This window comes from Monodon monoceros, unplaced genomic scaffold (assembly GCF_005190385.1).
Source record: "Monodon monoceros isolate NGI ecotype Baffin Bay Population unplaced genomic scaffold, NGI_Narwhal_1 Super_Scaffold_10, whole genome shotgun sequence".
NCBI classification, from domain to species: domain Eukaryota; kingdom Metazoa; phylum Chordata; class Mammalia; order Artiodactyla; family Monodontidae; genus Monodon; species Monodon monoceros.
The window spans coordinates 55,008,496-55,021,897 of record NW_021703766.1 but is presented as its reverse complement, the minus strand read 5'-3'; the positions used below and the strand labels follow the sequence as shown (position 1 = coordinate 55,021,897).

At 54.2% G+C, this 13,402-nt stretch overlaps 1 protein-coding gene across 1 annotated transcript in view; it reads right to left on the bottom strand.

Moving 5' to 3' along the window:
* Window positions 1-13,402, bottom strand: part of BRSK1 (BR serine/threonine kinase 1) — a 24,394-nt gene extending 10,992 nt beyond the window's left edge. Inside the window, exons 1-16 of the mRNA XM_029244486.1 lie at window positions 12,988-13,402; window positions 11,411-11,505; window positions 11,237-11,322; window positions 9,099-9,239; window positions 6,058-6,174; window positions 5,942-5,975; window positions 5,788-5,856; window positions 4,220-4,366; window positions 3,718-3,749; window positions 3,214-3,384; window positions 2,595-2,692; window positions 2,222-2,381; window positions 1,934-1,994; window positions 1,114-1,480; window positions 598-646; window positions 380-503 (exon numbers count right to left, since the gene is read on the bottom strand). Of these exons, the coding sequence (XP_029100319.1) occupies window positions 380-503; window positions 598-646; window positions 1,114-1,480; window positions 1,934-1,994; window positions 2,222-2,381; window positions 2,595-2,692; window positions 3,214-3,384; window positions 3,718-3,749; window positions 4,220-4,366; window positions 5,788-5,856; window positions 5,942-5,975; window positions 6,058-6,174; window positions 9,099-9,239; window positions 11,237-11,322; window positions 11,411-11,505; window positions 12,988-13,123 (1,887 nt within the window). The 5' untranslated portion in view covers window positions 13,124-13,402. The remainder of the gene's footprint in view (window positions 1-379; window positions 504-597; window positions 647-1,113; window positions 1,481-1,933; window positions 1,995-2,221; window positions 2,382-2,594; window positions 2,693-3,213; window positions 3,385-3,717; window positions 3,750-4,219; window positions 4,367-5,787; window positions 5,857-5,941; window positions 5,976-6,057; window positions 6,175-9,098; window positions 9,240-11,236; window positions 11,323-11,410; window positions 11,506-12,987) is intronic.

Sequence of the window (13,402 nt, the reverse complement as noted above, 5' to 3'; positions counted from 1 at the left end):
ACTTTAAGTCCCATGAGCCCCTAAAGCACAAAACCACAGGACCCAGTGGACAGCCCTAGAGTTCACTGGAAAAAGTAGTTCCTTTTGCCAATCTCAGACCTGGTGGTAAGGAGATGGCAAATCACTAGTCCTCGGTGGATGCTAATATGTGGGAAATTGTAATTCAGGATCCTGTTTCACCAATTCCAAGCCCCAGGGTGCAATAAACCTCTCCTGCCTCCATGCCCCCACAACGACCAAACCCAACTCGGGCTGGAAAACTACAAATCTCATGAGCCCCAGGTGGAACTCAGGCCAATGCTAAGGTGGTGAACCCCAGAGGCTGCTGGGATTTGCAGTTCTGTGGCGGCGAGGTTGCACGGTGACACAGGCCCCTCACCGACAGGAAGGCATGGACAATGTCCGCTTTGATGCTGCTGAGAGGTTTATCCTTTAGCACGAGGAATATTTGTTCTTCTTTGTCCAAGGATATGAAGTTCCCGAACCAGGAGCGTTTTGCCAGCCTGAGTGGGAGGGGATGGTTGGAGGTGGGTCGGGAGGGGGCTAAGGGAATGAAATCCCCCCTCCGGCCCCTCTTCCCTTCCTTGTCAGACTCACTCTGGAGAGGACTCTGGCGTCAAACTGGACATCTCCTCGGCAGTGGGGACTGGGGAGGGGAGAGCATGGTCAACACATGTCCATCATCCTGGTGTCCAGCACACAGGCCAGCAGTATCCTCCAACCAGAGGTTCCAGACCCCAGAGTCTATTCACTTCCCAGCAGCTAAACCCCACATGGCACAGGCATGATGTTCCCTCTAGGGATGGGCCCCTGGTTAGGCCACGCCTCCCGAGGGGAGGCTTGCTAGCTATGACCCAATGGGAAGGTAAGCCAGAGCACTGAAGGGGGCGTGTCTTTCAGACGAGCTCCTCCTCCAGAGTTGGAGGCCCCGCCTCTTCTCTCCCCAACACCTGAAACTCTGCTCACAACAGCATCTTCACCTAGGATGTGTGAGTCCAGGCCGCCAGCCTCTTCCTTCCCAGGGACCCAGATGTTACACCCCAGCTCCCACCCCCACATTAGGACTCAGGAGTCCGCATCCCCAACCCCTTCACCCCCAAAGGACCTCCATACCCTGCATCTTGCGCCGGTGAAAGCGTGGGGAGCCCAGGAAGCTGTTGCGGATGGAGTTGAGACGACTCCTCCAGGCGGCTCCCCCGACGCCACCGCCGGGGCTGGGGGGCGGCGTTGTCCCTGGGGTCCCAGTGGGGCTCGCCCGGGGCGTGTGCAGGGGCGAGTGCAAGGGGGTCCCCCCGGAGGAGCGTGGGGAGCCTGGGGGGCCGGGCAGGGGTGTGGAGCGGGCACTGGGGGGAGGGGGCTGCTCCCCGGCGCCCCCACCCCTGGGGCCCCGAGAAGGCAGCGTCTGCGTTTTGGAAGTCGGTGAGCCCCCACTCCGGGCCTCATCTCCAGCGGGCTCCGGTGAGAAGGAAAAGACCGGACTCTGCAGAGTGGTAGAGTCGGGTTGAGAGGGTGGACTCAACTCTCAGGAGGCTCTAGGCCCACTAGCACACACTCACAGAGGTGCACCCCAAAGCATGCTGGAACTTGTAGTCCAATTATTTCCCCCAACCCCCATTGTTGCGGGGGAGGGCAGGGACTTTTTCTATCATGCTGACTGTAAACCCAGCAGTGACTAGTACCCAGTAGGCGCTCAACTAGCTTTTGATAACTGAATAAATGGAACCCATCAGACACACTGAAAACGCAATCCTGTTAAGGTGGGAAATGGCCAATGGACTAAAATAGTAATGAGGCCTTGGGTCTTTGGCCCTTTAGGGGCAAGGAGGCATCGTCCCAAGACTTCATGGGAGTTGTAATTTCTGCTGTTTCATCTTTGCTCCACAGTGTCTTCACCCCCTTACCCCTTCTTAATCCATTTGGGACCTGGCCTTACCCTTGGGCTGCTCAGAGGGCTGGATGACAGACCAGTGGAGGCTCCACTGACACTACGGGATCTGTTTTCAGGACAGATTAAGAAAAAAAAAAATCAGGTGGGAGGGTTTCAGAAGGCTCAGATGTCCTCTCCCTTCCACAGTCCTTTGAGATGAGGAAATGAGGCCCAGAGAGGGGAGGAGACTTGTCCCAATCACACAGCACCTTTGAGGTGGGTATGGGGTTAGAGCCCCTGAACTCCCTCTCCACCCAGGGCTGTGGATCCCACTGGAGGGGCAGGGGTTCCCACCTCTGGCTGTGCTGGGCCATCTCCAGGGCCCGTCGGGTGGGCACCGGGGAGCCACCACCCCCGGCATCCGTGATGCTCAGGACTTCCATGGACTTCCGCTCTGGCCGCCGCTTCCCGTGACGGCTCAGCATGGGGGAATCCACACGCTTCCGGGGTGGGTCTGAGGGCCGAGAGTTTCAACCCAATCAAAAGATACACTGGTCCAGCTGTACATGGCACTCGTACACATGGGGAAACTGAGGCTCAGAGTGGAGAGGGGTTTTGACAAAGGTCACAGAGCAAGTCAGGGAGTCTAAACGCAGAAGCTCAAGGCCTGCAGCCCTTTCTTCCCTCAGGAATCTGGGGTCTGGACTCCGAGCCTTGCCCTTCTCACCAACATCATTCCGAGGAGGTAGGTCCTGGTCCTCACAGCTGGGATACCGCTCCTTCCGATCCAAAAGCAGATAATATATCATCTTTTCTTGGTTCTCCCTATGGGGGCGGGGGGGACGGGCGGGTAGGAAAGCACTGGGGTCAAAGGTCAGGCCCCAGAGATGGTCTCATCCCCTCCCTATGTCTGTGGCTCTGTGGGGCTCAGTCCACTCAGTTTCTCTGTCTATGGTTCCATTCTCCTAGGTATCAATAGGATTGGTCCCTTTGTCTCAGTGTACATCTCAGCCTCATTTTACTCAACGTTAATAATAATTATGCTAACACTTGAGCACTTACTATATGTAAGCACTATGTGAGGCACTAAGTTGGCCTCAGCATCTATTAATACTTTTCAGCATCGTTTCTTTTTCCCACTGGTCCTACCACCCCCTCCAGGTTCCCCCTAGAATAGCTCCTCGGGGGAGCTTTGAGCCACACCCTTTCTAGTGGCCGGGACCTCCCCATCAGGGGAGTCTGCAAGTGTGCAAGGCTCCGTCGCGCCCCCTGCCGGCTGTCGGGAGAGCTGCAGCAGTTCACCCCATGTGGCCAGGGTGTTATGTGCTAGAGTGAGGGGGTCTTACTCCTCGCTGCGGAGCTCGCGATGCAGCCGTTCGCGGTCCCTGAAGCAACCCAGTGAAGCCATGCTCTCCAGGACATCAGGGTCCAGCTCTCCGTTTGATGGCAGGCTCCGCATGGCCACCCGGCGGCCTGGGGTTGGCTCCAGGCACGGGTCCGGCTCGTGTTTCCCGCCCCTGGGGAGGAGAAGAATTATAGCGAATCGGGCATCTCCTTCAGCGGAGACTCAGGGGTCCCGGGTCCCAGCCTGCTCCTTTCTTGGGAACCCAGGAGTCCGGGCCCCGGTCTCTCCCCCCTCACACCCAGGAGTCCAGGCCCAGGAGTTCGGCCCCAACCTCTTCTCTACATGTCTTCCTCCCCTAGGACCCAGAAGTTCGAGTCCCTAGCCCCTCCTTATTCAAGACCCTCGGCATTCCGCCCCCTAGCCGGCTCTCCTGCTTTGGAACCCACGATATTTGGGGTCCTCTCCCTCCGCCAGGGACCCAGGTGTCCAGTTCCCCCATACTCACAGGTACCAGGGATGTTTCTGAATTTGCTCCAGCTGTGAGGGGCGTGGGTCGTAGAGAAGCAGAAGTGAGATCATTTGAACACAGTAGGCACGCAGTGAAAGTAGACTGGGTGATGTTGGGGGTCCCTAACGTGCCCCCTCCCCTCCCCTTCCCCCAACCAAGGGCAATACGACAGCACAACAGCTCGTCTCCCCCTAGTGGCAGCTGTGCAGCGCACCCTGACTACTCCGGACCGGCCGGGCTGCAGGTCCCGCATGCGCAGTGGCAACCTGCCCCCGCTCCGCTCCGCCTCGGAAGGGCCGGTAAGCGCATGCGCACTCCCGCTGTGTGTGTGTCGGGGCAGGTGGGCAGGACCCCAGGGCCAGGGCTCAGCCAGCGATGCCCCTCCCAGCCGTCACCCCAGGGACTGACGGGCAGGTCTAGAAATCCATCCTCATGACTCCCCTAGGGATTCTGTCCCCACCACCCACTGTCCCTCCATCCCCGCCCCCCCCCCACTCACGCTGAGCCTTTTCTCCGGCTCCACTTCGATCATCCCCCTCAGGAGGCTCTGGCAGTCTGGAGGAATGAAGTGGGGCATATGGAAGACGCCTCGTTTCACCTTCTCCAGCAGCTGGCGGAGGTTGTCATCGTCGAAGGGCAGAGCCCCCTGTGTGAGGAATAACAGACCCCTCACACACAGAGCTTACGAGAGCTTATTCCAGGCGAATGCCTAAGCGCCTCACACGCATTGACACATTTAGTCCTCACCGCAAGCCCCAAGAGGTAGGGAGCTATTACTATCTCCACTTTGCAGGTGGGGAGGCTGAGGCACGGAGCCATTCAGCAATTTGCCCAAGACCATCTAGCTCTGAGTGGCGGAGCAGGGATTTGACAATGGGCAGTCTGGCTCCAGCGCCTAAGAGGCTGGGGCCGCAGCTTGGAGGCTGTCCTTTAAAAACATGCTTCTCCCAGGGAGTTCCCTGGTGGTCTAGTGGTTAGAATTCTAGGCTTTCACTGACATGGCCCAGGTTCAATCCCTGGTCTGGGAACTACGATCCCACAAGTTGTGGCAAAGTAAATAAATAAATTTAAAAAAATGAAAACATGCTTCTCCCTAGTTTCAGGAGGGGTAATCTTCATTCATTTTAAAAAAAGTGAGCGTCCATTACAGGTCAAGGATCTAGGAGTGAACAAAGCAAGCCCTTGCCCTCCTACAGTTCACACCCCAGAGTGGGAGAGGCTGGTGAGGGAGCTATATAGTGATGGAGTGATTGAGGTGACACTGGAGCACAGACTAGGATGAGAGAGGCTATGGGAATCTGGGAGTGTAGCAAGTTGAGTGGTGTGCCCCAAAAATTCACGTCTACCAGAACCTCAGAATATGACCCTGTTTACAAATAGGGTCTCTGCAGATATAATTCATTGAGGATCTGGAGGTGAAATCGTCCAGGCATTAGGGTGGGCCCTAAATCCAATGCCTTGAAGAGGAGGGGAAATCACAGAGAGATATCCCTCAAGGAGTTACACACACAATGACAACTCTGTTAGCTGCCAGGAAGGAGATAGCCTACCACAAGGAAATCTGACCACATGGGGGGAGTGAAGGGGGCCAGGGTAGCCTTCCTGGAAGGGCGACAATTGAGCTGAGAGCTAAAAGAAGTCTAGTATTAACTAGGTGAGCAACCAGGCTGGCAGGGATGGAAAAGCAGGTGCAAAGGCCCTGTGGTAGGAGCTGGGCTGATATTCCCCAGTCTGGTTCTATTAATCATTACAGTACTGTAATCAGGATCAGTTAGTAAACAGCCACTTTCCCAAGCGCTCCAAGTCCTCCTGGCTGCCCCATCCCTTTCCAGGGGACCCGCCTGGGCTATCTCACAGTTCTGTGACTGAACAGTTAGCTCCAGGCACAGAGAGGGGTGCCCCCAGGATTTTGCTCTGTTGGTGAATACCCCCACCTTCCTGGTACCTTCCTGGTACGTTAAATATTTGGGAAACAACCCCTGAGGTGAGGATGGAAGTAAATGTTCTGTGCTTCCACCAGGCAGGACTGTTCTAGAAACGGGGCAGGAGAGGTGAGGAGCGCCTTACCACAAGCAGGGCGAAGAGGATGACTCCACAGCTCCACATGTCCGCCCGGCGGCCATCGTACTTTTCCCCCTGGAAGGGAGAAGGACCCACCATGACGTTCATCTCTCCCAGGCTCCCTCAGCTCCTCTCTCCCCTCCACCTGCCCCTCACTCACCTTAATCACCTCTGGGCATGCATAGTGAGGGGACCTGAGAGAGAGAGAGGTGGTATGAGCTTCTGGCCGGCTTCTGACACCCTCCCTGGGGCGTAGGAGGCCGGGCCCCCACTCACCCACAGCTGGTCTCCAGGAGGCTGTCCCCCACCTGCAGGGACGCCATGCCGAAGTCCGCGATGCGAATGTTGTTTTTCTCGTCCAGAAGTAGGTTCTCAGGCTTCAGGTCTCTGTGGCTGAGACAGGATGGTGGGACTCAGGCCTCTGCCCTCTTCCCGGAAGCTAAGGCCCCATTCACTATTCTCAGAGGGGGACACGTCTGGAAACGTCTAATTAGGGACGTTTTCAAGCATGCCCCGAGGTTGGAACGAGAATATAGGAAGCCCCACGTACCCACCCACTAGCTTCACCCATTATCAATTCGGGGCAAATCTTCTCTTATCTCTATCCCTACGTATGCTCTCCTTCCCCCACAGGACGATTTTGTAAGAGACCCCACGCAGCGCACCATTTTATCCACAAATACTCGAATATGTGTGAAGTGAGATATTCTGAGGTAAGCAGGCAGATGATACTGAGCTGGTTCTTAAAACCTTCAAATATTTCAATACCGAATAATGAAAAAAAAATACTGAGCGTCCATTACAGGTCAAGGATCTAGGAGTGAACAAAGCCCATCACTGGTCCCCCCCACCCCACCCCGGGGACAAACTCCTCAGGATGTAAGGGTTAATGTCTGGGGGAGGTGGGGCGGAAGATTCTACAGTTTCTCTTGGAAGTGGTCCTTAACTGGGTCGTACTTGTTAAATCTGTTGACTATCGCCCCCTGGAGGCCAGTGTTTTTAATGGCAGAATCTAGACACTTAAAGGTGTTGACAAGTTAAATGGGCTGCTTTTTCATCACCAAGCTTTACTCCCAGGTCTCAGCCCCTCCACCCAGATCCCCATCCCAGAGAGGAAGGTGTGCAAACAGATGAGGCTGAAAGATGAACTGAAGGCATCTATTTTGCACCTTAATTAATCATTAAAATGTTGCATATTGAATATCTTGTTTTGAGAGCTGAAAGCAATTCAATGAGGAAAGGAATATCTTTTCATATGGACTTTTTTTTTTTTTTTTTTCTTTTGCGGTACGCGGGCCTCTCACTGTTGTGGCCTCTCCCGCTGTGGAGCACAGGCTCCGGACGCGCAGGCTCAGCAGCCATGGCTCACGGGCCTAGCCGCTCCGCGGCATGTGGGATCTTCCCGGACCGGGGCACGAACCCGTGTCCCCTGCATCGGCAGGTGGACTCTCAACCACTGCGCCACCAGGGAAGCCCTTATATGGACGTTTATATGCAAAAAAAAAAATGACCCTCAACCTTTACCCCATACCATATACAAAAATTAATTCAAAATGGATCTCAGAAAAAAAAAATGGATCTCAGGCCTAAATGCAAGAGCTAAAACTATACAACTTCTAGAATAAAACACAGGAGGAAACCTTTGTGACCTTGAGCTGGGCAAATTTTTTTTTTTTTTTTTGGCTGCACCACGCAACAGGCGGGATCTTAGTTCCCTGCCAGGGATTGAACCCGTGCCCCCAGCAGTGGAAGTGTGGAGTCTTAATCACTGGACTGCCAGGGAAGTCCCTGGGCAAATATTCCTTAAATAGGAAAGCAAAAGCATGAATTGTAAAAGGAAAAAAATCAACAAACTGGAATTCATCAAAATGTAACACTTTTGCTTTTCACAGGATATTGTTATAAAAATGTAAAGCATGTCACAAACTGGGAGAAATTACTTGAAAAATATACATTTGATAAAAGATTTGTTCTTAGAATAAGTAACTCTTAGGAGTTATTCCTAGAATTATCCCTTGTCCTGGAATAAAGAACTCTTACAACTCAGGAACAGAAAGACAAATAACTCAATCAAAAATGGGCAAAGGATCTGAACAGATGTTTCTCCTAGGAAGATATACAAATGGCCGATAAGCACATGAAAAGATGTTCTACATCATTAGCCATCACGGAAATGCACATCAAAACCACAATGAGATACCACTTCACACCCACTAGGATAGGTATAATCAAAAAGTCAGATAATAACAAGTGTTGGCAAGAGATTGGAACCCTCAGAGACTGCTGGTAGGGATGTTGAATGATACAGCTGCTTTGAAAAATGGACTGGCACTTTTTAAAAGGCTAAACATAGAGTTCTCATAATTCCCTGGCGGTCCAGTGGTTAGGATTCCGTGCTCTCACTGCTGAGGGTCTGTGTTCAATCTCTGGTTGGGGAACTAAAATCCCACAAGCCACACGGTGTGGCCAAAAAATAAAAAAATAAAGTAAAGAGTTCCCATGTGACCCAGCAATTCGAATCCTAGGTATATACCCAAGAGAATTGAAAACATAGGCACACGCCAAAACTTGTATGTGAATGTTCATATGTCCATATTATTCATAATAGCCAGAAAGAAGAAACAACCAAAATGTCCATCAACTGGTGAATGGATAAATAAAACATGGCATATCCATACAATGGAATATTACTCAGTCGTGAAAAGGAATGAGGTGTTGATACATACTACAACGTGGATGAACCTGGAAAACATTTTGCTAAGTGAAAGAAGCCAGCCACAAAAAGACTACATATAGTATGATTCCATTGATAGGAAATGTCCAGAATAGGTAAATCTGCAGAGACAGAAAGTAGATTAGTGGGTAACTAGGGCTGGGGGTGGGGCAAGGTGACTGCTTAGTGGATACGGGGTAGTGATTTTTGGGGTGATGAAAATGTTCTAAAATTAGGTAGTAGTGACGCACAACATTGTGAACATATTAAACACTACTGAATTGTACGCTTTAAAGGGGTGAATTTTATGAAGTGTGAGGTTTTTTTTGTTTTGTTTTTTGGCCGTGCCGTGGGGCTTGTGGGATCTTAGTTCCCCAACCAGGGATCGAACCCATGCCCCCTGCAGTGGAAGCGCACAGTCCTAACCAATGGACCGCCAGGGAATTCCCTATGATGTGAGAGTTACATCCCAATTTTGAAAAAGGGATAAAAGATTTATTTGGGGGCTGCAGGACTCTGGCTTCCAGTCAGCCTGCTATGTGCTCCCAAGGGCCTGCCTTCTGGGCAGCACTCATTCCGGCCTCCCCTCAAGCTGCCCCCTCACCAGATGGAGTAGCTATGGCAGAAGTCCAGCGCCGACACGATCTGGCGGAAGAACTTCCGGGCCTCCTTGGGGGTCAGTCTCCCCTTCTTTACCAGGTAGTCGAACAGCTCACCTCCAGACACGTGCTCCAGAACCAGGTACCTGGGGGACATGGAGGAGGCAGAGGGCTGGAAGGGGCATGTGGAGGACCAAAGAGCCTGGTCTCCCTCTTCCAAAAGCATAAGACCTCAATCCCATTGGCCCCTCGAGGCAGAGAATCCCAATTCTCATGAGTCCCTGGGAGGAGGAGGCTCCAGTTCCCATTAGCCTCTGGGAAGCAGAAACTCAATTCCCATTAGCCCTGGTCAGCATGTCAGTTTCAGGGGTCAACACTTTGACTAGTTGTCCTCAGGAGATAAGGCAATTCCATTAGCACCTGGAGGTCAGAGATCCTAATTCTCATAGGCCCCTAGGAAATAAAGCCCTGTATTTCCATCAGCCTCTGGGAAGCCAAAGTTCTCATTCTTATTAGTTTCTGGAATGCAGATAATGGAATTTTAATCTATTTTTGGATAATGATATTTGTAGTGTGTACCAAATGAACAGTCAACATCTGTGAGCTAAAGCCTACAATTCCCATCAGCCCCTGGGAGGTAAAGACTCCAATTCCCATCAGTCCTTGAGAGAAAGAGACACTAATTCCCATCAGCCTCTGGGAAGCCAAAATTCAATTCCCATCAGCCCTGGGCAGCACAGACTCCCATGTCAACTTCAGGAGTATTAATACTTTGACTCCTAGTTGTTTCAGGAGATAAGGCAACTCCATTAGCACTTGGAGGAGACCCCCAATTCTCACAGGACTTTGGAAAACAAACACCCCCACCCCAACCCCTACCTACTCCCATTACCCCCTGGGAAGCCAAGCCTCTTATTCCCATAAGCCTCTGGGATGAAGAAACTTGAATTCTCATTAACTCTTGGCAAAAACGATTGCCTTGTGCACCAATCTAAGTCAATTTCTGTGAAGTAAAAGACTACAATTCCCTTAAGCTCCTGAGAGGTTAAAAACTCCCAACTCCCATAAGCCTCTGGGACATAGAGACTTCTAATTCCCATCAGCCACCTGGATTGTAAACACTCCAAATCCCATCAGGCTCTGGGAGGCTAAACCTCTAATTCCCATCAGCCCCTGGAAAACAAAAGCTCAATTTCTGTGAGCTCTTGGAAAACTGAGGTTCCTCTGTGAAGCACAAACTCCCATGGGCCCTCCCTCCCCACAAGGATGGTGGAGTGAGAGTGATAGCTCCACGAATCAGGGACAATGGCCCCTCCCTGCCGCCACACGTGGGGGAAGCCTGAGGACTACAATTCCCATGAGCACCTGGGGCTGGCCAGCCTCCTTCCTAGGGAAATCCACCCTAGCATCTGATGGGTGCTGGAGTTGGTTCATCCTGGGGACTGCCTGGTGGGGGCAGGGGGTTGTCCCCTCTCTCGCTGCCCAGTCCAGCTGTCCTTTGGGTCACCAGAGTCCAGACAAAGGTCTATTGTCTGGAGTCCTGACAGCTGGACCCCACCCCCATCCTAAGGCGGGTAATCAACTTTGAGATGCAGACTTAGAACTCCCAGGAGACCATTGTTGGGGTGTCCAGTCATAGCACCCAGAGTTATGCTGGGGGATGAAGGGAGCCTCCAATGCTCCAGAGAGGGGGTTTGGGAAGAGGCCTGGGGCTTTGCTAGGCCCCATTGCCCTAGCAAATAGGAAAGGGATCTGCCCTTAGCAAATTGGGTCTGGCTGAGGGCATCAAGATGATCCAGTATCGAGTGTTCCCTGCAGCACAGTAGGGCGAGGGACTGGGGCTGGAGAGGAAGGGGGAGGATCAGCCTGTGTCCCCCACTCGGGATGGCTCAGGCTTAGCTGTCCTGTTGCTGGGGCACAATCGGCCTGTAGCCTCAGGCCAGCTCAGTGTGGGAACAAGGAGTGTTATGAGTGTGTGTGTGGGGGGGTTGTCCTTGGGCAGTAAGGAAGGGACTGGGCCTTCAGTGGCCCAGCCAGGAGAGCTCAAGTTTCCCCAGGCCCCTCCACGCCTTGTTTCTGGAAATGTCCCCCCCTAGGAACTTGGGGAGGGCGCATGGGGGGCTGGGTGTCTATAAATACCTACAAATATTTCTTGTTCTCGTAGACGTCGTGGAGCTTGAGGACATGTGGGTGCTCAATGAGCTTCAGGATGGCAATCTCCCGCTCCACCTGGGGGAAAAGGAATGGAGGTCAGCCTTGCCTCCCTCCCTGCCCCCAGCCCCAAAGGGTCCCCTCTTCCCCCAGCACACAGACACACCTTCATCAGCACCGACTCGGACAGTTTCTCCCGGTTCACGATCTTGATGGCAACCTTCTGGCCCGTGATGCAGTGGACCCCAAGTTTAACCAGACCTGGGGGATCGGGATTGAAAATGTGGGGTGTGCTCCCAGGGCATTCTCCCCACCTCTGACTCCTAAGCCCCCCTTGCCACCCCGTTTCCTCTTTCTTCCCCTGCTGGCTGTTTAACAGTGGCCTGAATCACTCTCACCTGAACGCCTGGGGGCTGACAGCCGTCATTCCCACCAAACGCAATTCTCTTCCGGCTCCCTGTTGCCCAATTCTGTTCCTTCTGATTGTCCGTCCACCTACCTGCCTCCCCCTCCCTCCACAGCTACCCTCGATTTAAGTTCCTCTCTCCACATAGTCTTGCCTCATTGAATCTCCGTAGTTTTGTCTCCTCCAATCTGCCTCCTTCAAACAAACCTCTCTCTCTCTCAACCCATCACTTCCTTGAATTCTTTGCCCTTTAATCTTCTGGAGACACCATGTCTCCCAAGGAATATAATCTTACGATTGTCCCCTTCCCAGACCATCCTCCTCCACCTCCTCTCAAACCCTGACCTCTTAATCCCCTTCTTTGACCTTCTTTTAATAGCAGCTGTAGCTGGAAGCATGCACACCCCAAGGGTATCCCCACTCCCCAAGGGTAAGCCCCAAAGCCACAGATCCAGGAGTCCAAGCCCCCAGCCCCTCTTCCCTCAGACCCTCAAGTCCAGGCCCATGGCCCCTTCCTCCCCCGTAACTCAGGAATTCAGGTCAGCAACACCTTCACACTTTTTGCACTAGGATATGGAGTCTGATCCTCTCCCAGCCCTGACCCTCAGCTTCATAGAGATCCTGGACCCAATCCTGAACCTCGTACCCAGAACACAGGTGTTCAGCTCCTGTCTTACAGCCACCCACCTCCCACCCGGCAGGAAAGAGGTTACAGAGGTTTAGCAACAGTGAAAGATGACCCCCCCCAATCCACAGCCACTCCTAAGGGATTTGCCACTTGCATCGACCTTTCCACCTCTCCATTCCTGGTCCCCACATTGAGCCAGCATGCCGGAGAAGGGGCAGAATGCTGTAGACCTCATCGCCCCAGCTTCAGTCCCCCGTAACCCCAACAGAGGCCCTCCTAGGCCAGAGGACAGTGCAGAGAGAAGCAGCTTCCTGAGGCGCACCCCCATCCCAGCACCTCACCCCGGCCTGCGGCTGTACTGCACCAAGGACCTCAGCTCCCGGCCCAGACCCTGGCTGCAGGCCGAGGTCCCTTTCCCACTGTTGCTCGGACCCCCCCAACCTCTGTTCTCAAAGGATGGGAGCCTCTGGGCCCCAGTAACTCCTCCCAGGAGTCCAGGCCCCCAGCTTCCTTCTCCCCAGGACCCCAGAGTCTGAGCCCTCACCCCCCTCCATCCTAGACACCCGGCAGTCTGGACCTCAAGTCCCTTCTCTGTGAGGGACTCAGGGGTCTGAGCGGCCAGCCCTTGCCCTTTGAATACCCATGAGTCCCGCCCTCTGCCACCTATCTCCCCTCGCCCCCGCGCCAGGTGTCCCCTCCCCTGACTCACCTGTCTGTCCTTTGCCCAGCGTCTTCTCCAGCCGATAGGGGCCCACATATTGGGCGTGCTGGGGTGGGTGTGGGTGTGCGTGCGGGAGGTGGTAGGCAGGGGAGCCCCCGCCCCCCTCCTTGCCCCCGGACGACATGATGCCCTTGGTCCCGGCCCGACCGGCCCCCCGGCCGCCCCCCTTGCGGCCGGTCGCCCCGTCCCTCCGGTGGGGGCCGGCGACCGCTCCGTCCCGGCCCCCCCGGCTGCCCCCCACCTCTCCGGGGGTCCCCAGGGGGCTGGGCTGGGCCCCCCCCAGTCGGCGGGCCGCGGAGCTGGGGGAGGGGGGGCTGGCCCGGGGGGGTCAGGCCCCGGGAGTCAGCATGGCCCGGGGGGGCTGCGCGGCCCCCCCTCCCCAGCCCGTCCCTGGCCGGCCCCC